Raw genomic sequence first — 24,216 nt, 5'->3', positions numbered from 1 at the left:
CCTGAACTCAGTCTACAAATGGAAGAGTCAAGAACAGAAAAAAATTGTAATAACAGAGGATCTGGGAGGTCCGTCTATGATCAAAACAATTACAATGTGAAAAAAGGTAAACAAAGAGGAACAAAGATGCAGGTGGTGAGGTCATGTAGATTACTGGATAAAATAGACTCTCTTAAATGGAGGAAATAACTAATAGAATATAAGGTAACCACAATGGGGTTGGGGTGGGGGGTTTTTACTTTGGGTGTTGGGGAGGGCAATACAAGAAGGGGGGGAGAGGCAGAAGAACAAGATAGATAGGGGAACACTGAGACAGATTTGCATGGCCTAGTGTGACAGAGGTAAATAGTGATGCACACTCAACTTTGGAACAACAGGGCTCTGGGATACAGGGATCTAGTTATAGCTTGAAGAGGGTAAATAATACTAAAATCCTTGACTGCCTTATGAATACTAGTTCCCTTGCCTACTATTGTAAAACAGACACTTGAGTGGGATAGAAAGGAATGTTGGGAAACATGATTAGAGAAAACTTGTAAGCCCGCCTTCAGCCTGTAACTGATTGGAATACCTAAAAGGGGTTCTACAACTTGCCCAGTGACATAGACCTCATGCAAAGCCTTTACAGAGTATAGGACCTTAGGTGGAATCCTGAGTCCCATCCACAACTTTATGAGGTGAGACATTCCCACTAGAAAGGACAAGCAGACTGGAACAGCTATAGTGACAGAAGATCCATCTTCATGATGAACCTGACCTATATTCAGAGCGGTAGTTACTCTAAATACCAACAGAGAGGGAAAGAGTCTTTAAATCAAGTTTCAATGCTATCTGCTCTGTACACAGGGTAGATAGGGATGGGCAACTTAGACATTGGCTACCTAAAATGAGGGGGCAATAAAGGTATGAAATGATTGGCTTACAAGGTTTCAAGAGGGAGTTTAGCTTAAGAGTATGGGGGGAAAGAAAGAGTCCCCACTTAATAGCTGTCATATTGTCTAGATGGGTCTGGTGAAAAGAGATGGGGATATGATATTTAAGATTCAATAGCAAATAACTATTATCATGACTAATTGCAACTGTCACAATTGTAAAGGCAGAAGTTTTGTGACAAAAAAAGGGGAGTAGTTAATCTTACAGTCCAGAAACAGAGGCTCCTAGGACCATCAAGAGAAGAACACACAAGCAGAATGCGGGACCTTATCCAGAGAAGCAGCAATGCCAGAGATGGAGGCATGGAGACGGGGAGTGGCTGAGGACTCTAGATTCATAGACTAAGAAGAGAAGGACTAAGAGCTGGTGGCCAGGGGCAGACTTGCAGAATGTGCCCTTTGGAGATGTAAATTATTATATATGCCTGAGTGGGTTTTTTTGTTTGTGTGTTTTTTAAAAAAGCTAAAGTGGATAGAGAGAAATACTGTTTTTAACAATATTATAATCAATGTAATGAAACAAGGTATATGATTTGTTGAATGTAAAACTGATATGCCCTGTCATCAAACTTTCACTCAATCCACAATAAAAACCTTAAAAAAAAAAAAATCAATGAGATAAAATAAAATGTGAATGAATTATTTAATGTGACACTGATGATCTGCTTCGGAAACTTTCACCCAATTCATAATAAAAAGTTGTGTGTTTTTTTTTTAAAAAAAGGGGGGAGCAGCTAATCTTACATTCCAGGAACAGAGGACCCTAGGACCATCAATAGAGAAAAGAGCATGAGTGGAACCTGAGCCTAACCAGAGAAGCAGTGACACCAGAGATGGAGGCAGAGGTGATGGCATGGAGAGACTGAGCAGCTGAGGACTCTAGACTCATGGAAAGAGAAAGGGTGTGTGCTAGCAGCCAGGAGGCTGGCTTGCAAAATGTGCCCTTTGGTTGTTTAGACAATTATATATTCATGCGTGTTTTTATGTACATAAAAAAAATAATAATAATAAGAGGGAATAAAGAAAAATACTGCCAACCTATAGTGCATAGAGGGGACTGTAATCATTGCAGTGAAACAAAATACAATTGATTGAGGGCAAAACGAAAGAATAAATAGAGTCACTAATACACTTTTCCAGCACTTCTGTGTTTGAAAGTTTTCAAAATGAAAAAGGTAGAAAAGAACAAGACACCATTGGGCTTGGTCATCAAGAGGGCTACTCTGGTCTTCAGAAGACACTTCTAGAGATAGCATGGGGACAGGAACAACATTGGTTGCAGCGTCACCACCCTGGCAGGGCCACCTCGCATCCTGTGAGTAGTCGCTCATCTAACAACTGCATTCTTTTTTTCAGAGTACATGCACAAAGAGCCACCTGTGTATATATTCATTATCTGTGTCAACTACCAGAATGCAAACTGAGTGCTGGACATAACTACTATATGATGAGCGAACTATAACTGTATGCTTAATAATTACAGGAATTAAAGCAAGCCTTCCCCTCATTGTTTTACTTCTAAGTATTCCCATCATCTCTGAGCCAGGAAATTCCATGCTACAAGTCGTGGTCTGCATAGGGTTGAATGGGGAAAAGAGCAGCATGATGAAATGATATACAAAAGGAAAAAATGGGCTTCCCTGGATCCTGTACCTTGGAAGATGGCCTCACTCTAAGGTCAAGGTTGGGATCTTTAGGAAATGTTCCTTAGAAACTCATTGCACAGAAAGGCCCAGCTAAATGGTCTTGAATTGGAATGACAGCATCTAAGGTCGCTGTCCTGTCCTTAAATCCACCCTTGTTGCTGTTGTTATAGTCGTCATCAAGTTGATTTCGACTTATGGCAATACCATATGCACAGCAAGCATAACTGCTCCATAGGGTTTTCAAAGCAGTGACTTATCAGAATCTGATTGCCTGCCCAGTTTTGCCAGGTGCCTCTAGGTGGGTTCAAATCACCAGTCTTTCAGTTAGTAGACAAGTGCTTAGCTGTTTTTACAACTCAGGGGCTCCTAAAATACAACCCATCCACCTCTTACCCTGGAATCTCCGAAGTGTCTCTACCAGCCCTGGAACTCTGCACATAGTCCTTAGCTCCATGGAAATGACTTTTGGGGTCTGAAGTTCCAAATGTTTAACCCTAGAAGAAATAGCCTGTTATCCCTTTACCCAGCAAGATACAGAGACCACTTGGTTTCGAAGCACACCCTTTAGCTTCCATGGACTGCATACCTGCTCAGAATTTCTCCAATACCCTGCAGAGAAAATAAAAACACTGGGTTAGCAGAGAGAATATGGTGGCCTTCCTCGGGTCCCTAAGCAATCTTGCCCAAGCCCACAGCTTCAGTTCACATCTATATGCAAATGATTCACAAAAACTTGTCTCTAGTTGTGCAGTATAAGATTGTTTTTGCTAGTTACCACTGAGTTGACTCATGGTAACCCCATGCATGCAAAGTAGAACTGCTCCACAGGGTTTGGCAAGGCTATGACCTGTCTGAAGCAGATCACTAGGCTTTTCTTCTAAGGAATCTCTGAAGAGGCTTACAACTGCCAACCTTTTGGTTAGTAGCTGAGCGCCTAACCATTTGCCCCACTCAGGCAATGAAAAAATTTATTATTCTATTTTAATTACTTTAAGGTTCTTATACAAAAATAGAGCCAGAGTGCTCCTTGGATGCCAAGATGGCCAAACTTCGTCTCTCATACTTTGGCCATATTGTCAGGAGGGACCGGTCACTGTAGAAGGATATCATGTTTGGTAAGATGGAGGGTCAGAGAAAAAGAAGAAGACTCCCAACGAGATGGATTGGCCAAGTAGCAGCATTGATGCACTCAAGCGTGGCAACAGTAGTGAGGTCGGCCCTGGATCGGGCAGTGTTTCATTCTGCTGTGCATAAGGTCACTATGGGTTGGTACTGACTTGATGGCACCTAACAACAACAACAACATACAAAAATAATTTCCCCTGAACACTTTAGAAAATCTTAAAGAATCATTCATGAAGTTTGAAGCGTGTGAAATGCTGGGAAAGCAGCTTTCTAGCTTTTGCCATTTTGTTCCATCATCACATAGTTTGGAGTTTGGGCCATGGGTGGCTGGAAGTCTTCACTCAGGGTCTGTCACATACAGGAAGGGGCATGGCCACCAGGGCAAGGGCACAGGGCTAAGAACACCAGAGCTGCTTATGTCTGGGGTACACTGTCTCACCTCCTGAGATGGACCCTGGGAGGGGTCTAAGATTCAGCTATCAAACAGCTGACTATGGCCAGGCCATGCATCTCCTGACCAGGTCCACAGGAAGCCCTTCTCCTGTCTTCCTCTACCCCATAATAAGCAAGGAAAGAAGGAGAGTTATAACCATGAAGATTCTACCTGCCTAACATAGCAGTCTAGCCTCACCCCTATCTTTCCTTTCTCTTCTTACCGCCAAGCCCCCATTCCTGTGTCCCTACCTAGGGTGAGAGTGTCACCTGGAGCATCCCTAAAGCAGGGCTCTGACTGCGCTCCTGTAGTTCTGAGATAAGCTCCTCCACATCATGGGTCTGCCCAGTCAGGGCACGCTCTTCCTCCTTCAACACCTCCATCATCTCCGTCTCTTCCTTCTCCAGCTCCTGTAGGACCAGCAGCTCCTCCTCAGCCAGAAGGTTCCGGAACTTCTTAAACTGGAACACTGTCCTCTGCTTCCGCTCTTGCACCTTCACCTGGGGGTGAAGGAAGAATCAGGTCACAAATAGGGGCCTGGTGTACATACAGGCAGGGTCTGAGCAATGGAACAGCTTCTTTTTAAGTTATCCAGAATTGTGCAAGTCAACTGCGAAACAGTCATTATTAAAAATTAAGTTATTTAAACTTCTTTTTGTTGTTGTAAGTTACCATCGAGTCATTCAGACTCATGGCAACCCTATTTGTAAATAGCAGAACTGCTCCATAATGTTTTCATGGCTTTGGAAGCTGATCATTAGGCTTGTCTTCCAAGGTACTTCTGGGTAGGTCAGAACTGCCAACCTTTCAGTTACTAGACAAGTACTTAACTGCTTATGCTTTCTAGGAATTCCTCATTTGAGCTTTAAAATTTATATAAATTCTAGTCAAAACAATGACAGAAGTCATAATAAAAACAAGAGTAATACACACTCAAAAGTCATGACTTCCTAATTATTTTAGTACATTTTACATTCACACTATTGAAATTACTTGTGTCCATTGCATTAACAAGGTGGGAATACTACACATGGCACACTATTGCCCAACTCTTCCCAAATCCTTATTCAGTGATTTCAGGAAATCACACAAGGCAGAAGAATTTACACTAAGGGACTCTGTAAACTTACATCATTCCCACCGGCCCAGAGTAGACTATTCACAATTACCAGCTCAACACTGCATATGGTATTCTTTACTGCTTTTAGGCAGCAAATGACTCTTGGTTCCCTTCCCAGAGAGGCTCATTTTCACTCTCAAATTAGACATTGAATGAGATGAGTCTATTATTTTTATTTTTATTAAAACCCGATCTTCCACAAAGGACTACAGTGGAGAGTGAAGCATCTAGCTGATAAGAAGAGAGGGCATATGCATAAGAACACCCATACTTGCAGATAATACCCATTTGACCTGGCTTCAATGACTGGATGATCAGAGCTCAACTAGAAGAAGAAAGAAGAGGGGAAAAAGAGTAAACTGGTACAATTTGATGAACTTGACCTACACCTATGGATACAGTAGCTCAAAAAAGGGAACAAATCTTTACAGCAAGGATCATTCCCACCCCCTCTACACACAGAGTAGACAGGAATGGGCAACTTGGACATTGGCTACCCAAAATGGGGGAGCTACAAAGGCAAGAAGTGACTGGCTTACAAGCTTTCAAGAGGGAGTCTAGATCCAGAGGGCGTGAAGGAAGGTAGACTCTCCACTGATTAGTATCCAATCTGTTTGGGAGGGGCTGATGAAAGGAGATGCGGAGAGGTCTCTTGTGATACAATAGTAAATAATTGTGATCAGGACTGATTGTAAGGGTTGGAAATGTAACGGTAGACGTTTTGTAGCAAAAGGAGGGGAGTGATTGACTCTGCAGTCTAGGAGCGGAGGTCCCTGGGACCATCAAGGGAGAAGAGCTGAGTGCAGGACCCTACCCAGAGAAGCAGTGACATCAGAGATGGAGGCAGAGATGAAGCGGAGAGATGGAGCGGCTGGGGACTTTAGACCCAGAGAGGGAAAGGGGGCAGGCTTTAGTTGGTTGATGATGCATGGAGGGGATTGTAACCATGGCAATGAAACGATATACGATATATGATAGGATGACTGTAAAGCTAATGTTCTCCCATGTAAACTATTACAAAATTCACAATAAAACATTAAAAAAACAACCAATCTGATATCCTGGTAGCTACTGGCCATTGAACACCTGAAATGTGGAAAGTGGCTAAAAATGAGAGGGTTAGGAGTATAAAGCAAACATTAGATTTCAAAAACTTAGCATGGAAAAGAAAATGTAATATAGGTCATTAATGATCTTAATATTGACATCTTAAAATGATTAGTACTTTTTAACATTAAATAAAATATATTATTGAAATTAATTTCACCTGCTTCCTTTCACTTTTTAATAATGTTACTTGTATTGTATTTCTCTTAGAAGTGATGGCTTCAAAAGTAATCCTTTTCCTGTCTTGCTATCTCCTAAGGTATTCTCTTGACCCTCCCCCTTGTTGGCTCTTATAAACTACCTTTCTCCTTCCTCTTCCGTTTTTATTTTCTTCATCATCTCCCCTTCGATGTTTATGGCTTGGCCTTTACTTAATAAGAATAAGAAAGCCCATAATCTTTCCAGCTGGCAGTGTAACCTGGTCACAGCATTGTCTATCTTGAAGTCCAACACAATTTTCCTGGCCTTTTTCTCACCAATACAGTTTTTCACTTCCTTAAAACTTCTTCCTAATGAGTTCCTGTGATTGTCCTGTTGTCTTTCAAGAAAATCTATCAAGATTCCTCCTCTGGAATTCCAAAAAGTAGTCACCATAACCTTCTGAGCTGACCTCTCTGCCTTGAATTCATCTTTGAGGTCTTTAAAAACTTCCTCAAAATGCTTGATCCATCTAAAACAGCATTTATAGAAACTCGTTGCAGTTTCAGTGACTGGGAAGATGTCTACCTGAGTTTTGCTTAAAATGTTATTTTTGCTCCAGCTTCTAAATTACTTTTTCCCATGGCACAAAAAGCATCCTTTTTTTAATACATCCAAATGTATTACTAAGAGAATTTGTCTGCATCCATCCACTGATTGCAAAGGCATATTTAAACATGTTTTATTTGGAAGAAACCCTCACATGTATGAACTGGAATCCTAGAAGCAATACTTTTTACTACCCTCATACATTGTTCACTTACTGGAAGATTCAACATTGTAAAGATGTCAATTCTCCTCAAATTGGTCTATAGGTTCCATGCAATTCCAATGAAAACTTAAAAAGGTTTTTTGTGGACATATAAAAATTAGTGTAAAACTAAAATAAAAAGGTATAGGATATAGGATAGTTAAAACAATTTTGAAAAAAGAGAAATAATAAAGTATGAGGAATCACTCTACCCAAAATTGAGTACTATGATTAAGTTATGGTAACCAATACAATGTGGTTATGTAGGATCAACCCAAAGATCAATAGAACAGAGTAGAGAATTCAGAAAATCCTTAGTAAAATATTAGCAAATCAATTTAACAGTGTAGAAAAAATAATATAACCACAACCAAGTGGGATTTATTCCAGGTATGCAAGGCTGGTTTGACATCTGAAAACCAACTAATAATGTGATGTAATGATGTAATAATACATCATCCAAACAGAATAAAGAAAAAAATAGTATGATCATATAGTAGATAAAGACATTTGACAAAAACCAAGCCCCACTCATGACAAAAACTCTCAGCACACTAGAAGAGAGGGAAAATTCTTCTACTTGATAAATTTAATCTACAAAAAACTTACAACAGCTAGCATTATATGCAATGGTAAAGAACTAGATGCTTTCTCCCTAAGATGGGGAATAAGAAAAGGGTGTCCCCTTTCACTACTCCTATTCAACATGGTACTGGAAATTCTAGCTAATGCAGTAAGGCAAGAAAAAGATATAAGAGTATACAGATTGAGAAGGAAGAAGTAAAAGTGCCTTTATTTACAGATGATATGATTGTCTATGAAAAATAACTCAAAAACTTTATAAAATACTAATGTAACTAATAAGTGATAGCAAATTTACCAGATATAGAATTTACAAAAGTTACTTGCTTTCCTATATATACCCATGCCTCACTTATTGACATAGATTCCAAAGACCAGGTAGTTATGTGAAAATGGTATTATGTGAGAGTTGGAGGCCATACCCTGTCTTTGGTGTCGGTCCACCTTCTCTCCTAGTCCCTCAATGCCCATCAGGTGGCCCCCACAAGTCTCAGGATATGCATGGCATGAAAAGTCTCCCTTGCCCACCATGTTTTCCTTACAGTACACCTCTCAGAGCCTCCCTGCCCACCCTCAATCTCACATTATCCCACCATTGCCCTGTGCTCTCCATGCTTATGCCAAGACGTCTCAGAACTGGAGAAGGCATTGCACAGCTGGCTGGCCACCATCCCTTGCTTGACTTGGAAACTGCAGAGGCCTCCAGTATACCACTCAGGGTGGCCTGTAGAAGGCAGCCCTAGCTCAGCCATGCCCTGGTGGAGCCCAGACTATTTTCAAAGTTGTAGTCATATAAGTGAAATGTCAGATAACGAGACAGTCAAAAGTGAGGAGGAGGTTTAACAGTAATTAACAATGTAGATTTGAAATAGAAAACACATCATGTACATTTGAACCACAATAAAAGCGAAATAATGACACATAAATCTAATACGCTATGTACCTATGGAACGTGTCTATCCATCAACCAATACTGCAGTGTTGGATGTTGTAGCTTAATAGTAGGCCTTATTTGGGGTAGAGTGATTCCTCACACTTCAGTCTTTCTCTTTTCAAAAAAAGTACAAACTCTAACGAAAAAAATCAAAGGTCTAAACAAATGGAGAGGTGTTCCATGTTCATGGAGAGGAAACTCAGTATTATTAAGATATCAATTCTTTCCAACTTGATGTACAGATTCAATACAATTACATTCAAAATCCAAGCAAATTATTTTATGGATATTGGAAAACTATTCTAAAGGTTATATGGAAAAAAATCCAGAAAATCGAAGGGCAAAATTGGAAGACTGATACTACCTGACATCAAGACTTAGAATAATGCTATGATGATGAAGGCAGTGTGGTATTAGCAAACAAACACACAAATAAATAATGAAACAGAAAAGAGAGCCCAGAAATAAACCCACACAAATACAGTTAGTTAACTAATCCTCTGTAAGGTTGTAAAGATAATTCAGTGGGAAAACGATCATCTTTTCAACAAATGGTACTGACAACTGGATATCCACATGTAAAAACATAAATCTAGAAACAAACCTGAAGTGCTATCAAAGTAGGTATAAAACTCAAAGTGGATCATAAACCTAAATGTAAAATTAAAAATTATTTAACTTCTAGAAGAAATCATAGAAAATCTGAGTGGCATTGGGTTTGGTGATGACTTCTTAGAACACCACCAAAAGCACAATGAAAAAGAATTAATAAACTGGTCTCCATTAAAATTAAAAACTCAATCTAAATCCTAAATTGTTGCTGTAGTTAAGTACTGTCAAGTTGATTCCAACTCATAGTGATCCTGTATAGGGTGTCAGAGGCTTTAAATCTTCATGGGAACAGAAAGTCTAATCTTTCTTCTGTGATGTGGCAGGCAGCTCAAATGGTGAACCTTGTCGTTTGCAGTCCAGTGCTTACCATATAAGTATATACCCAGAAAATTCAAAGGCATAAATGCAACAGAAACCCATACACCAATGTTCACTGCAGTACTTTTCACAATAGTCATAAGGTGGAAACACTGAGTGCCCATCAAATGATGAATGTTGTTGTTGTTAAGTGCCATTGAGTCGGTTCCGACCCATAGCGACCCTGTACAGGGTTTCCGAGGGTGTAAATCTTTACGGGAGTAGAAAGCCTCATCTTTCTCCCGCGGAGCAGCTGGTAGTTTCGAACCGCTGACCTTAAGGTTCACAGCCCGATTCGTAACCACTACGCTACCAGAGCTCTAACTGATGAATATACAAACAAAATTCACTAGCTTTCCTTGGAAACCCTAAACTGGGTCGCTTTGAGTCAAAACCAACTTGACTGCACTAAACAAGTATGCATATTCTGGAGTATTGTTGTTGTTGTTAGGTGCCACTGACTCAAGTGATCTTATGTACAACAGGTGGTACTGACTCAAGTGATCTTATGTACAACAGAACAAAACACTGTCCGGTCCTGTGTCAACCTCACAATTGTTGCTACGTTTAAGCCCGTTGCTGCTGCCACTTTGCCAAACCATCTGTTGAAGATCTTTCTCTTTTTTTCGGACCCTCCACTTTACCAAACATGATATTCTTCTTCACGGACTTGTCCCTCTTGACAATATGTCCCAGTATGAGAGAAGAAGCCATCCTGACTTCCAAGGAGCACTATGGCTGTACATCTTCCAACACAGATCTGTTTGTTCTTTTGGCAGTCTACCCTACTTTCAATATTCTCTTCCAACACCATAACTCAAATTCATCAATTCTTCTCTCTCTATCTATGGTTGCAGATGTTTTTAAAATTATCTTTAGCAAAATTTTACTTGCATGCAATAGTAATGATACTGTACCATGACGTCCACATTCTGATGGGTCACCTCATTGGAATGAACACAAATATGAATCCGTTCCAGTCAGTTGGCCAGGTAGCTGCCTTCCAAATTTCTTACCATAGACAAGTGAATGCCTTTAGTGCTGAATCTGTTCACTGAGGGATTTCCATTTTTATTACATCAATTCCTGGTGCCATGTTCTTTGCCTATGCCTTCAAAGCACATTGGACTTCTTCCTTCAGTATCATTGGCTCTCGAGCTTATGCTACCTCTTGAAATGATGAACATCAACCTTTTCTTTTTGGTACAGTGACTCTGTGTATTCCTTCCATCTTCTCTTGGTGCTTTCTGCATCATTTTTTTGCCCAGAGAATCCTTCAAAATTCAAGTTGAGGCTTGAATTTTTTCTTCAGTTCCTTCAGCTTTGATGAATGCTGAGTGTACTCTTCCCTTTTGGTTTTCTAACTTCAGATCTTTGCACATTTCATTATAATATTTGACTTTGTCTTCTCGAGCTGACCTTTGAAATTTTCTACTCAGCTCTTTTACCTCCTTATTTCTTCCATTTGCTTTAACATCTCTATACTGGAGAGCAAGTTTGAGTCTCTTCTGACATCCATTTTTGTCTTTTTCTTCATCTTGTCTTCTCAATGACTTTTTGCTTTCTTTCTATATGATGTTCTTGACGTCGTCCCACAACTCTTCTGGCCTTCAGTCATTAGTGTCTAATGCATCAAACTTGTTCTTGAGATGATCTTTAAACTCAGATGGGATAAGTTCAGTGTCCTGTTTTGGCTCTTGTGAACTTGTTTTCATTTTCTTCAGCTTCAGCCTGAACTTGCATATGAGCAATTGATGGTCTGTTCCACAGTCTGCCTCTGACCTTGTTTTCACTGATGATATGGAGTTTTGACACTGTCTCTTTCCACATATGTAGTCAATTTTATTTTTGTGTATTCCATCTGTTGAGGCCATGTGTATAGTCATCTTTTACGTTTAAAAAAGGTATTTGCAATTTAGAAGTCACTGGACTTGCAAAATTCTATCATGTGATCTCCAGCACTGTTTCTATCACCAAGGTTATATTTTCAAATGACTGATAATTCCTCTTTATTTCCAACTTTTGCATTCCAAACACCAGTAATTACCAATACTTCTTGATCGCATATTTGGTCAATTTCAGACTGAAGAAGTTGAATTCTTCAATTTCATCATCACTGGAGTTAGTGTTGTTGTTGTTATGTGCCGTGGAGTTGATGCCGACTCATAGCGACCCTGTACAGGGTTTCTGAGGCTGTAAATCTTTACGGGAGCAGAAAGCCTCATCTATCTTCCGCGGAACCGCTGGTAGTTTTGAACTGTTGACCTTACGGCTCGCAGCCCGATTCGTAACCACTACGCTACTAACTGGTTTTCCTTATAGGTATATGGATATTGTCCTATCACAGACAATGTTGTACTTCAAGACCAATCTTGATGTGTTCTTTTTGATAATGAATATAACGCCATTCCTCGTCAATTTGTAATTACTGGCATGGTAAACCATGTGATTATCAGATTGAAAATGGTCAACACCAGCCCATTTCAGCTTACTGTTTATGCATTCCACTTAATTTCTGACAATTTCCCATTTTCTTTCATTTATCCTTTGTATATTCCATGTTCTGATTATTAATAGATATTTGCAGGTGTTTCTCTTCATTTTGAGTTGTGTCTCATTAGCAAATAAAGACCCAGAAGGCTTTACCCCATTCATATTATCATGGTCAACTCTATTTTGAGACGCCTGCTTTTCTCCCATAGTGTTTTGAGTGTCTTCCAATCTGAGGGGTTCATCTTCTGGCTCTATATCTAACAATATTCTGGTGCTCTTCATCATATTTCAATAGTCAATATTCTGGTGTTGACAGTGTTCCACCACTATTCATAAGGTTTTAAGTGACTAAATATTTGTAAGTAGTCTGTCTCTCCTTCTTTCTATTTATGTTTTAATCTGGAAGCTCAGCTAAAACCTGTCCACCATGGGTAACCCTATAGCTTCCAGAAGCACAGCAAAACGCAAGCCACCACAGTACAACAAACTGGCAGACAAGTCCATATATCAATAGTAAATTGCGAATTATAGCAACAAACTATATAACTACTAGAATGACTAAAATCCAAAACACACCACCAAATATGAGTGAGGAATGGAGCAATAGGAACTCTCATTCATTTCTGGTGGGAGTGTAAAATGGTACAGACACTTTAGAAAACAGTCCAGCAGTTTGTCACAAAGCTACATATAAATTTCTTATACTTTCAATTAAGTAATCACACCCCTACATATTTACTCAAATGCATTGAAACATCATATAGTCACATAAAAATGCAAATAAATGTTAATTGCAGCTTTATTCATAACTGCCATAAATTAGATGAACCAGGATATTCTTCAATAGGTGGATGTGTTTAGAAAAAAAACCACAGTAAATGCCTTCCATTCATATTGCTAAATAAGTCAGTCTGAAAAGGGTACCTACTTTACAATCACAACTATATGATATTCTGGAAAAGGTAAAATTAAACAGACAGTAAAGAAATTAGTGGTTGCCAAGGGCTGTTTGGGTGTGGTACACAGCAGATTTTTAGGGTAGTAAAACTACACTGTAGGATATGACTTATATGATTAAATACATGACATTATACATTTGTCAAAATGAACAGAATGATAGAACATGAAACGAGAACCCTAAGGTAAACTGTAGGCATTAGCCAATAATAATGCATCAGTTTGGGTTTTTTAATTGTAATAAATGCTATCATTGGAATATAAAATGTTAATACTCAAAACAGAAAAATTAGAGAGGGGTGAGTATTTAGAACTATATACTTCCTGCACAATTTTTCTGTATTCCTAAACCTGCTCTTGAGTATGGGTGTGATGCTGTATGATAAGCAAAGCCGATTTGAACCACAAGGTTTGGAAATCCGGTACAGGTTCACTATGAGTTGGAACCGACTCAACAGCACTTAACAACAAATCTGCTCTAAAACATAATCTATGTTTTTAATACAAAACTAATCATTTAAAAATTTGTATGTCTACCTACTAGCAAGGAATAATCCATAGCTGATTAAGAAAGAAATTCCATTCACAATATTTTAGGTACCATCAAGTTGGCATGATATCTTTTTCCAGGGACTGATTCCTCCTGACAACATGTCCAAAGAACAAGAGAGTCTTGCCATCCTTACTTCTAAGGAGCATTCTGGCTATATTTTTTCCAAGACAAATTTGTTTGTTACTCTAGCAGTCCATGACACTTTCAATATTCTTTGGCAACACCATAAATTAAATATATCAATTCTTCTCCTTATTCATTTTCCAACTTTCACATGCATATGAAGCTCTTGAAAATATCATGTCTTGGATCAAGCAGAACTTAATCCTCAAACTGACATTTTTGCCCTTTGACATTTTAAAGACATTTTTTACAGTTATGGCTAACACAATACATCATTTGATGTCTTGACTGCTGTTTCCATGAGTGTTGATTGTGGGCTGAAGCAAATTGAAGTCTTACAACTTCAATCTTTTCCCCATTTATCATGACGTTATTTGCTGATCCAGTTGGAAGGAATTTTGCTTTCTTTACATTAAGGTGCAATTCATACTAAAGTCTGTAATCTTTGATCTTCATCAGTAAGTGTTTAAAGTCTTCTTCACTTCCAGAAAACAAAGTTGTGTCATCTGCATATCTCAGGTTGCTGATGAATCAGTCTTCAGAAAATTCTGATGTCATATTCTCCCTCATATAGTCCAGCTTCTAGGATTATTTACTCAGCATACAGACTGAATAACTACAGTAAAAGGATACAACCCTGACACACAATTTTTCTGATTTTAAACTATTCAGTATTCCCTTGTTCAACAAATGCATCTTGGCTTAGGTACAGGTTCCTCATGAGCACAACTAAGTGTTGTGGAATTCCAAATCTTCCCAATGTTATTCATAGTCTGTCGTGATCTACACAGTCGAATGCCTTTGCATAGGCAATAAAGCAAAGTAAACATCGTTTTGGTATTCTCTGCTTTAAACCAAGATGCAGCTAACGTCAGCAATGATATCCCTCATTCCATGTCCTCTTATGAATCCAGCCTGAATTTCTGCCAGCTTGCTGTCGATGTACTGCTACCATCGTTTTTAAATTATCTTCAGCAAAATGTTACTTGCATGTGATATTAAAAACATTGTTCAATGATTTCTGCTTTTCATTGGATCACTTTTCTTTGCAGTGGGCACAAATATGGGTCTCTTTCAATCAGTTGGCCATGTAGTTGTCTTCCAAATTTCTTGACATAGACAAGTGAACACTAATTCACCAGTTTGTTGTAACATTTCCATTTGAATTCCATCAGTTTCTGAGGCCTTGTCTTCCACCAAAACCTTCAGTGCAGGTTGGACATCTTCCTTCAGTACCATTGGTTCTTGATCATATGCTACCCCTTGAAACAGTTGAGCATTGGCCAATTATTTTTGGTACAGTGACTTGGTTGATTCTTTCCATCTTCTTTTGATTTTTCCTGCATCATTCAATATTTTGTCAGTAGAATCCTTCAATATTTTGTCAATAGAGTCTTTCAATATTGCATCCCAAGGGTTGCAATTTTTCTTCAGCTCTTTCAGCTTGAGAAATATTGAGCATGTTCTTCTCCTTTGATTTTCTAACTCCAGATCTTTGGACATTTCATTATAATACTTGACTCTGTTTTTTCAAGTTGCCCTTTGAAATTTTCTGCTCAGTTTTTTTACTTTCTCATTTCTTCCATTCACTTTAGCATCTCTGCACTCAAGAGCAAGTTTTAGAGTCTCTTCTGGCATCCATTTTGATCTTTTCTTTCTTTCCTGTCTTTTTAATGTACTTTTGCTTTCTTCTTGTAAGATGTTTTTGATATTATTCCATAAGTCTTCTTGTCTTTGATCACTCGTGTCTAATGCATCAAATCCCTAGTTGAAATGATTTCTATATTCAGGTAGGATATTTTCAAGGTCATATTTTGGCTTTTGTGAACTTGTTGCAATTTTCTTCAGCTTCAACATGAACTTGCATATGAGCTATTAATGGTCTGTTTCCACAGAATATCCTGGTCTTGTTTTGGCTGATGTTTTTGAATTTTTCCATAATCTCTTCCCACAGATATAGTCAATATGATATCTGTGTATTCCATCTGGTTAGGTCCATGTGTATATCATCTTTTATGCTGCTGAAAAAAGGTATTTGCAACGAAGAAGTCAGTGGTCTTGTAAAATTCTATCATGCAATCTCCAGCATTATTTCTATCACCAAGGACATATTTTTCAACTACTGATCCTTCCTCTTTGTTTCCAACTTTCACTTTCCAATCAGCAATAATTATCAATGCATCTTGAATGCATGTTTTATCAATTTCAGACTGAAGAAATTGCTAGGATTTTTCTATTTCATCACCATTGACTTTAGTGGTTGTTGCATAAACTTGATTAATAGAGGCATTAACTGGTCTTCTTTATGTTCTTGTTGTTAAGTGCCATTGAGTTGATTCCAACCCATAGCGACCCTGTATAGGGTTTCCAAGGAGCAGCTGGTGAGCTTGAACCCCAACGTTGCAGTTCAAACAACTTTGCAGTCTGTGGGCATTAGCCCACAGCGCCACACATATTATCACATCACGCAGAGCACTGTACTTCAAGACCTTGACATGCTCATTTTGACGATGAAAATAGACTAACAACCAAGTTAGTTTATTTAGACATTTAGAAGAAAATAAACTAACAAAGTTCTTAATCTTAGGTTAGGTAAATAGTTCTTAGATATATTAAAACACAATATATCAGAGAAAAGGAAAAATCCAACTCGATCAAAAATTTTTTAAATAATAATTTATTTTCCTCTTTAGTTTGTTGTTTCCAGCATGGTAAATCATATGACTGTCTTATTCAAAATGGTAAACACTAGTCCATTTCAGTTCACTAATGCCAAGAATATCAATCTTTATGCATTCCATTTCACTTGTGATGACTTCCAATTTTCCTAGACTCATACTTTGTACGTTCCATGTTTCAATTATTAATAGATGGTTGCAGCTGTGTCTTCTCATTTTGAGTTGTGCCTCATCAGCAAATGAAGGTCTCAAAGCTTTGCTCCATTCATGTCATTAAGGTCAGCTCTACTTTGGAGGCAGCTCTTCCCGTCACAGTTTGAGTGCCTTCAAATCTGAACGGCTCATCTTCCAGCACTATATCTGATAATATTCCACTGCTATTTATAAGGTTTTCAGTGGCTAAACATTTAGAAGTGATCCACCTCTCTTTTCCTAGTCTGGCTCAGTCTGGAAGTTCCACTGAAAGCTGGCCACTATGGGTAACCCTGTTGGTATTTAATATACCAGTGACACAGCTTCCAGGACCAAAGCAACACACAAACCACCATGGTATCAAAAACTGATAGGCAAGTAGTGGCCACTCATAATAGTACTAAAAATAATTAAATTCTGCAAAATAAATTTAACAAATGTGTATCTTATATACTGAAAACTATCAAACAACTTTGCTATGCAAAATTGTTGTTGTTGTTAAGTACCGTCAAATTAGTTCTGAATCATAGTGACTCTGTATAGGGTTTCCAAGGAGCAGTTGGTGAGCTTGAATCACTGACCTTGCAGTTCAAACTGACTTTGCAGTCCAGCTCATTAACCCACAAAACCACATCAGGACTCTTTGCAAAATTAAAGACCTAAATAAGTGGAGAGAAACATCATGTTCATGGATTAGACAATTCAATATTGTAAAGATGGCAACTTCCCCTAAATTAATCTGTAGGTTCATTGCAATCGCTATCAAAATTCCAGCAGAATGTTTTTGTTCAATTAGATCATAAAATAAACATGAAAATGCAAAGGACTGAGAATGATCCAAATAATCTTGTAAAGTACAAAACTGAAGTGCTTACATATCACCATTTCAAAGCTTATCATAAATTATAGTAATTAAGACAGTGTGATACTGGTATGTTATTGCTGCTGTTAAATGCCATCAAGTCGGTTCCAACCCCTAGCGATCCTGTGTAGAGTTTCTGAGGCGTGACTGGTGAGTTTGAACTGCCGACCCTGTGATTCAAATCGATCTGCAGTCCAGTGCTTTATCCTACAGCGCCACAACAGGACTCCAATACTGATATAAGCATGGACATATAGGTCAATGGAATTGAACTAGTGATTTTCACTAAGAGTGTCCAGGTCATTCAGTAGAGAAGTAGTGATAGATGAATTTTGTATAAGGTGAATTTTGACTATTACCTTACACCATACACAAAAATACCTAAAGAGATCCCAGAGGTCTAATGTAAGAGCTAAAACGAAGACACACCGTCAGATTTCCTACAGCATTCCTAGGTGACTGGCCTTGAGCGGGCTTCCTAACTGACATAAGTTTTAGCAGAAAATAGACTAACAAAGTTCTTAATCTTAGGTTAGGTAAATAGTTCTTAGATATATCAAAATACAATATATCAGAGAAAAGGAAAAATTCAACTTTATCAAAAATTTTTAAAATAACAATTTATTTTACACTTCAAAAGACCTTTAAGAAAATAAAAATACTTGCTCATCATTTATCTGATGAAAGATTTGTTTCCAGAATATACAAGTAACTCTTATAACTTGACACAGATAAACAATGTAAAAAATCAGCAAAAGATGTACAGATATTTCATTAAGCACATGAGAAGATGTTCAACATCATCAATCATTATTGTTGTTAAGTGCCATTGAGTCAATTCCGACCCATAGCTACCCTGTATAGGGTATCCAAGGCTGTAAATCTTTACAGGAGCAGAAAGCCTCATCTTTCTCCCCATCAATCATTAAGGAAGTGCAAATTAAAGTCACAGTAACATATCATTTGCACATTCACAATATGGCTATTATCAAAAAGAAAGACCATACATAATGTTAAGGATACAGAGGATCTGGAACATACACAGCTGGTAAGAAATAGAACAGCCACTTCGGAAAACAGTTAGGAAATTACTTAAAAATTTAAATAGACATTCTGAATCAGGGCAATCTTATGTGTGTAGAGGAGAACTGCTCCATGGCATTTTTTAGCCTGTGTGGCCTCTCAGAAATAAGATTGCCAAGCCTGGCTTCCAAGGTACCTTTGGGTGGGTTCAAACCACTAACCTTTTGGCTAGCAGTCAAGTGCTTAATCTTTTGCACCATTTGTTGTTGTTGTTGTTGTTGTTAGGTTCCACTGAGTTGGTACCAATTCATAGCAACCCTATGCACAACAGAACGAAACACTGCCTGGTCCTGGGCCAACCTCACAGTTGTTGCCACGCTTGAACCCACTGAAGCTGCCACTTTGCCAATCCATCTTGTTCACCATTTAGGGACACCTAAATTTACCATTCAACGTGGATATTCCACTCCCAGCTAGATGCTCAAAAGAAATGACAACATGTGACCACACAGAAATTTACACATAAATGTTTTTAATAACATTATTCACAATAACCCAAAAAGTAAAAACAATTAAAAGGTCTATTAACCAAAGAATTGGATAAACAGATGTGATAATATACTCATGCAGTGAAATACCGTTCAGAAAAAAAGTGAATGAACTTGCTGATACAAGCTATAACCTGGATGAACCTCAAAAACATTATGCTTAATAAAAGAAGGCAGCTCAAAATAATCATATACTGTAGAATACCATTTATATGAAATTTCCAGAAAAGACAGCTCTATCAAGACAGAAAGTAGATTAATGGTTGCCATCATCTAACTAAGTTTAAGGGAAGAAAGGATGGAGAGTGACTACCAATAGGCATGAAGGATCTTTTTGAAGTGATGAAAATGTCTCAGACTAGATTGTAGTGGTGAATTTAATAGAAGTCACTGAATTGCACACCTAAAACAGCAAAGATGTTAGTGATATGCAAATTATAACACAATAATGCTGTTGCAAAAAAATAAGTAAATGAATGCAGTCTAGAAATTTTAAACTCTCAGCAAGAGATAAAAGAAATATTTGGAAAGTAGACTTCTGACAATGGCACCATGGTGGTATAATGGTTAAGGAAGTGCTCAGTTGCTAACCAAAAAGTTGGGAATTCAACCTACCAGACAGAGATCTGCTCCCATAAAGCTTTCATTCTAGCAAACCCTAAAGAGCATTTCTACTCCACCCTATAGAATTGTTATGAATTGGAATTAACGCAACAGCACATAACAACACAGACTTTTGACAATACCTAGAATAGGGATTTTCAAACTGTAGGTCACAGCCCATTATGCTGTCAAGATATCAATTCAGTGGGTAGAAATCAAGTGTGTTTATTTTTAACAAAACTGACTAGGTGGAGAATAGAACAGGATATACAGTGTACTGCATATAAATAAGATTGTTCAATACAATTCTTTTTTCTCCAACTACATACATATTTTCAGGAGGGATCAGGTCCTAGAGGACATCAGAGAAAAAGAGGAAGATCCCCCAAAGAGATGGACTGACACAGTGGCAGCAGCAGTTGGCTCAAATGTAATAATAGCAAAGATGACGCAGGATCGGGCAGTGTTTCATTCTGTTGTGCATTGGGTTGCTCTGAGTTGTAACCAACTCGATGGAACCTAACAACAACAAACCATACATATTTTCAGGCATCCTGGTATGGTGCTGTAGGATAAGTACTGGACCACAAAGTCGCTTTGAACCACAAGACTGGTGTTTCAAACTCACCAGGCACGCCTCAGAAACCCTAAACAGGGTACTATGAGTTGGAACCAATTGAACAGCACTTAACAACAATATGTGTGTTTTACAGTGAGATGCTAGAAGTTTTTGGTTACCTTGAATATTAGTCAAAAATGTTTCAAAGTCCATGGCCAAGAATATGCAATCTAACTTCAAATCCAAGAAAGATAATGATCAAATGTCATGTTCTCCCCAAATGTTGTTTTTCCTTTTTCAAAAGTCCTCCCAAATACTGGCTTCCCCATGACAGCTGAAAAGTACATGAGTAAATCTAATGTAACCGTTGCAGCCAGTATTTTAACCTCACTGTCACAGTCCCAACAGCCCACTGAGTGAGGTGACTGACCCTGAGTGAGATTCCTCATTAGCTACCCAACTAAACTTCCTGAGATTCTAGGTACCCGGCAAAGGATGAGTCCCCAAGTGGACACACTTTCCAAGCTGGCCCAGCACTTGCCTGCCAAGCTTCTGAGGTTTTCACTCCTTCAGCCTGCAGCTTCAGTGCCTTTTTCATCTCTTTCTTCAATTCTTGCAGGATCTTTGGAAAGACTTCCTGCAAGAGAAAGTAGGGAGGTTATGCTTCCTTGAGTAGGTACAATCATATTTTACTTAGCATAAAAGCGGGAGCAGGGGGAGTGGGGGGGAACTATAGCTATTTCTCATCCATTCAGCCAACAAGCATTTATTGAGTAGTGGGGACCAGAGATAGTTGAAGGATTTGGAGAAAACCTTAAACTATACAAAAGCTAAGGAAGACGCCTGCAGAATGAGGTTTGAAGATTGCATTATGAACTCGTAATTTCAAAATTTCATATATACATGTTCTGAAAATAGAAAGGGCCTGTTGTTGTATGCCGATGAGTTGATTCAAACTCACAGCAGCCCTACAGGGTAGAGTAGAACTGTCCTATGGTGTTTCCTGGGCTGTAATAGGTAGCGCAGTGGTTACAAATTGGGCTGCGAACCGCAAGGTCAGCAGTTCGAAACTACCAGCTGCTCCGCGGGAGAAAGATAAGGCTTTCTGCTCCCATAAAGATTTACAGCCTTGGAAACCCTGTTCAGGGTCGCTATGGGTCGGAGCCAACTTGACAGCACTTAACAACAACAACAAAAGTTACAGGAGCACATTGCCACATCTTTCTCCCATGACTGGGTTAAGTTCAAATCACCAGTCTTTAATCTGGCAGCTGAGCACTTAATCACTAGTCTACTAGGGCTCCTGGAAGGACCTCGGATCGACAAACCCCCAGTAGCAACGAGTCCAACTACAACCCAGATCTTGATTTCTAAATACCATTCTAGACAGATTCTAGGTTTGGTCGTCAGACATGACAAGACACTGTACTGCACCAGAAGGAAAGCATGGTACTGATGATTACTAAAATCACATGAGAAAGACACAAGCACAGTAAATTAATACTAATTTTAAAATCTGTAACTCCAGTGATAGCCAAAAGCAAAACAACAGGGGTGTTATTGTAAAGGGAAGCTCTTCTTTATAGAAAACAATGCCAGCTAATAAATGTTGAAGAAATGAAACTAGAAGATTTTACAATGCCACAGCAATAATAATCAATTCAGGCATTAATGTCAATTCAGACTATTGGATGATAGGGTGTTGGGAAACAGGATATAAACCCACTGTTTCAAAGCCTCATCCCACCGATGGCTTGTTACAAAGGGGAAAACGTACTGTACAATGAAGAGGTCAGACAGAAGCCACCTTAATCAAGTGGTCACACAGCATCAACCTGCATCATGGACCTTTTGACTTGAAGCTATATGGAGTGTTAACAACATCACCTCTGCAGGATTCTTGTAGAATGTTTAACCTGAATCTAAGCATAAGGAGAGAGAGAGAACGAGACTGAATGTATGGCAAAATGTGAAGGGTACACCAGTGTTGAACTCACAATGCTCTGGGGTTTGTTTGTTTTTTCTTCAGCATTTTTGTGAGTTTTATATTTACCTAAATGAAGAGGGGGCTGGGAGAGCCCACATTCTTCTGGGAAAATGCAAATTTAAGGTGCAATTCTTCTAGAATCAGACTGCCTGCTGGCAAAAAACCTTTCTGTACCTCAGTGTTCCCATCTGTAAACTGGAAATATTCATTTCTACCTCATAGACTGCATTAATTCATGTGAAAAAGTTAGAATAGTGCCTGGCATGCAACTGGTGCTAGGTAAGTGAATAAGCTATCGTTATTATTGATTGGAGAAGTAGGATGTCAGTGTTCTAACTATAATAGGCCCAGTCCTCTGCCTTACTTCCAGAAAGCTTACTCTAGAAGCAGCCTATATCAGGCTGCTGAGCCAGCAGTTACAAAGTAAGCAAGGCCAGAAGTGGGGTAGGGTGAAGTTGAGGGTGGAGGGTGGTGTGTGTATGTGTGTGTGAAGGAGGGGATATAGCAAGTGTGGCAGTACCTGAGAATATGTGTGTTTGTGTGTGTAGTGTGTACACGTATGCAAAGTCTGAGATAGGCATAAGAAAGCAAAACCGGGATCAGGACGCGTCTGGATGAGGGTCCCAAAAGGTGAGATGAGGAGTACTGAACAGAGGCCAGGGGGAAGACAGAGCCAAGTCCTGCCTAGAAGTTCACAGGTCGTGGAAGAGGGACATAGGTGGTAATGGTGGAGTCAGAAGACAAGGGTCCCAGGCAAGGAGGGCCTGCGTGGGTCCCATCCAGTATGGCTGTAGGGCTGCACACGGAGGAGCCTGAGCGGGGGTTGGCAGGTTAGGCGCTGAGAGACCCAGTGCACAGGATCCCAGCGCCGAAGGCCTCAGGGCCAAGGATCACCAGCAGGCAGGGATTGGAAGAAGCTGGGCGTCTGGACGTGAGGTGGGGTGGGGCCAGGCAGAGGGTCCCAGGAGCAGTGTGAGATAATGCCAAGGCACCCAGGGAACCTTGGCAGGGCAGAGGTTCAGGCACTGAGGGTCTCCCTGTGCTTACCCGGTAGGTCTGCGCCGCCTCCTCCAGGGGCACCACGCGGTGAGTTCGATGCTCTCGGGAGCGGTCGCACACCACGCAGATGAGGCTGTGGTCACTGTGGCAGAAGAGCTTCAGGGGCTCCAGATGCTCCTTGCACAGGTCGCAGGATTCCTCGCGGCCCTGTGCCGGCCCGAGGCGCCCAAGAGCTGCAGCCACCCTCCCAAGAGGCCGGTTGGGCCGCAGGCTGCCGGGCACGCAGGGCTCGCGGCATTCAGGGCATGGGAACGGTGCGTCCCGGACGCCCCTGCTGCGATCGACGCAGGCTCGGCAGAAGTTGTGGCCGCAGCCGAGGGACACAGGCTCGGAGAAGAGGTCGAGGCAGATGGGGCAGGTAGCCTCGTCCTGCAGGTCCCGAGCCAGGCTCTGCGTGGCCATGGCGCCGCCGCCGCCGGACTGTTTCGGTTTCACGTTCTTGTAGCAGGAGGGGCTCGGCGCCCGCCCCGCCCCAAATCTGCGGAGTAGGAAGGGTGGTGGCAGCACCCAACTCCGGAAACCTCATATCTAATGCCCAGCCCTGAGCCGTGCACACGTCCCGAAAGGTGGAGGGCTGGATTAAGAGGGAGTTCATGGGCAGAAAAGGTTCTGTTTGGGTGACGGGTGCACTTGCAGGACATGGTAAGTTTATTAAAACATTGAATTATACACTTGAAATAAATTGATTTTGTGGTTAAGTTAAACCTCAATAAAGTTTTTAAGAATTCTCTTTATTCCAGGCAGTTTATAATCTTCCTGAACCTGTAATTTCATGTGCCTAG

General features: G+C 39.8%; 1 protein-coding gene across 1 annotated transcript in view; it reads right to left on the bottom strand.

Annotated features, from left to right (window-relative positions):
* Nucleotides 1–23,836, bottom strand: part of LOC102812631 (E3 ubiquitin-protein ligase TRIM11-like) — a 27,755-nt gene extending 3,919 nt beyond the window's left edge. Inside the window, exons 1-4 of the mRNA XM_006876095.1 lie at nucleotides 23,423–23,836; nucleotides 20,954–21,025; nucleotides 12,649–12,669; nucleotides 4,435–4,636 (exon numbers count right to left, since the gene is read on the bottom strand). Of these exons, the coding sequence (XP_006876157.1) occupies nucleotides 4,435–4,636; nucleotides 12,649–12,669; nucleotides 20,954–21,025; nucleotides 23,423–23,836 (709 nt within the window). The remainder of the gene's footprint in view (nucleotides 1–4,434; nucleotides 4,637–12,648; nucleotides 12,670–20,953; nucleotides 21,026–23,422) is intronic.
* Nucleotides 23,837–24,216: the final 380 nt, after the last annotated feature.

Source organism: Chrysochloris asiatica, unplaced genomic scaffold (assembly GCF_000296735.1).
Source record: "Chrysochloris asiatica unplaced genomic scaffold, ChrAsi1.0 scaffold00352, whole genome shotgun sequence".
Classification (NCBI taxonomy): Eukaryota; Metazoa; Chordata; class Mammalia; order Afrosoricida; family Chrysochloridae; genus Chrysochloris; species Chrysochloris asiatica.
The sequence above is the reverse complement of the archived record's forward strand: the minus strand, read 5'-3'. Positions and strand labels throughout refer to the sequence as shown.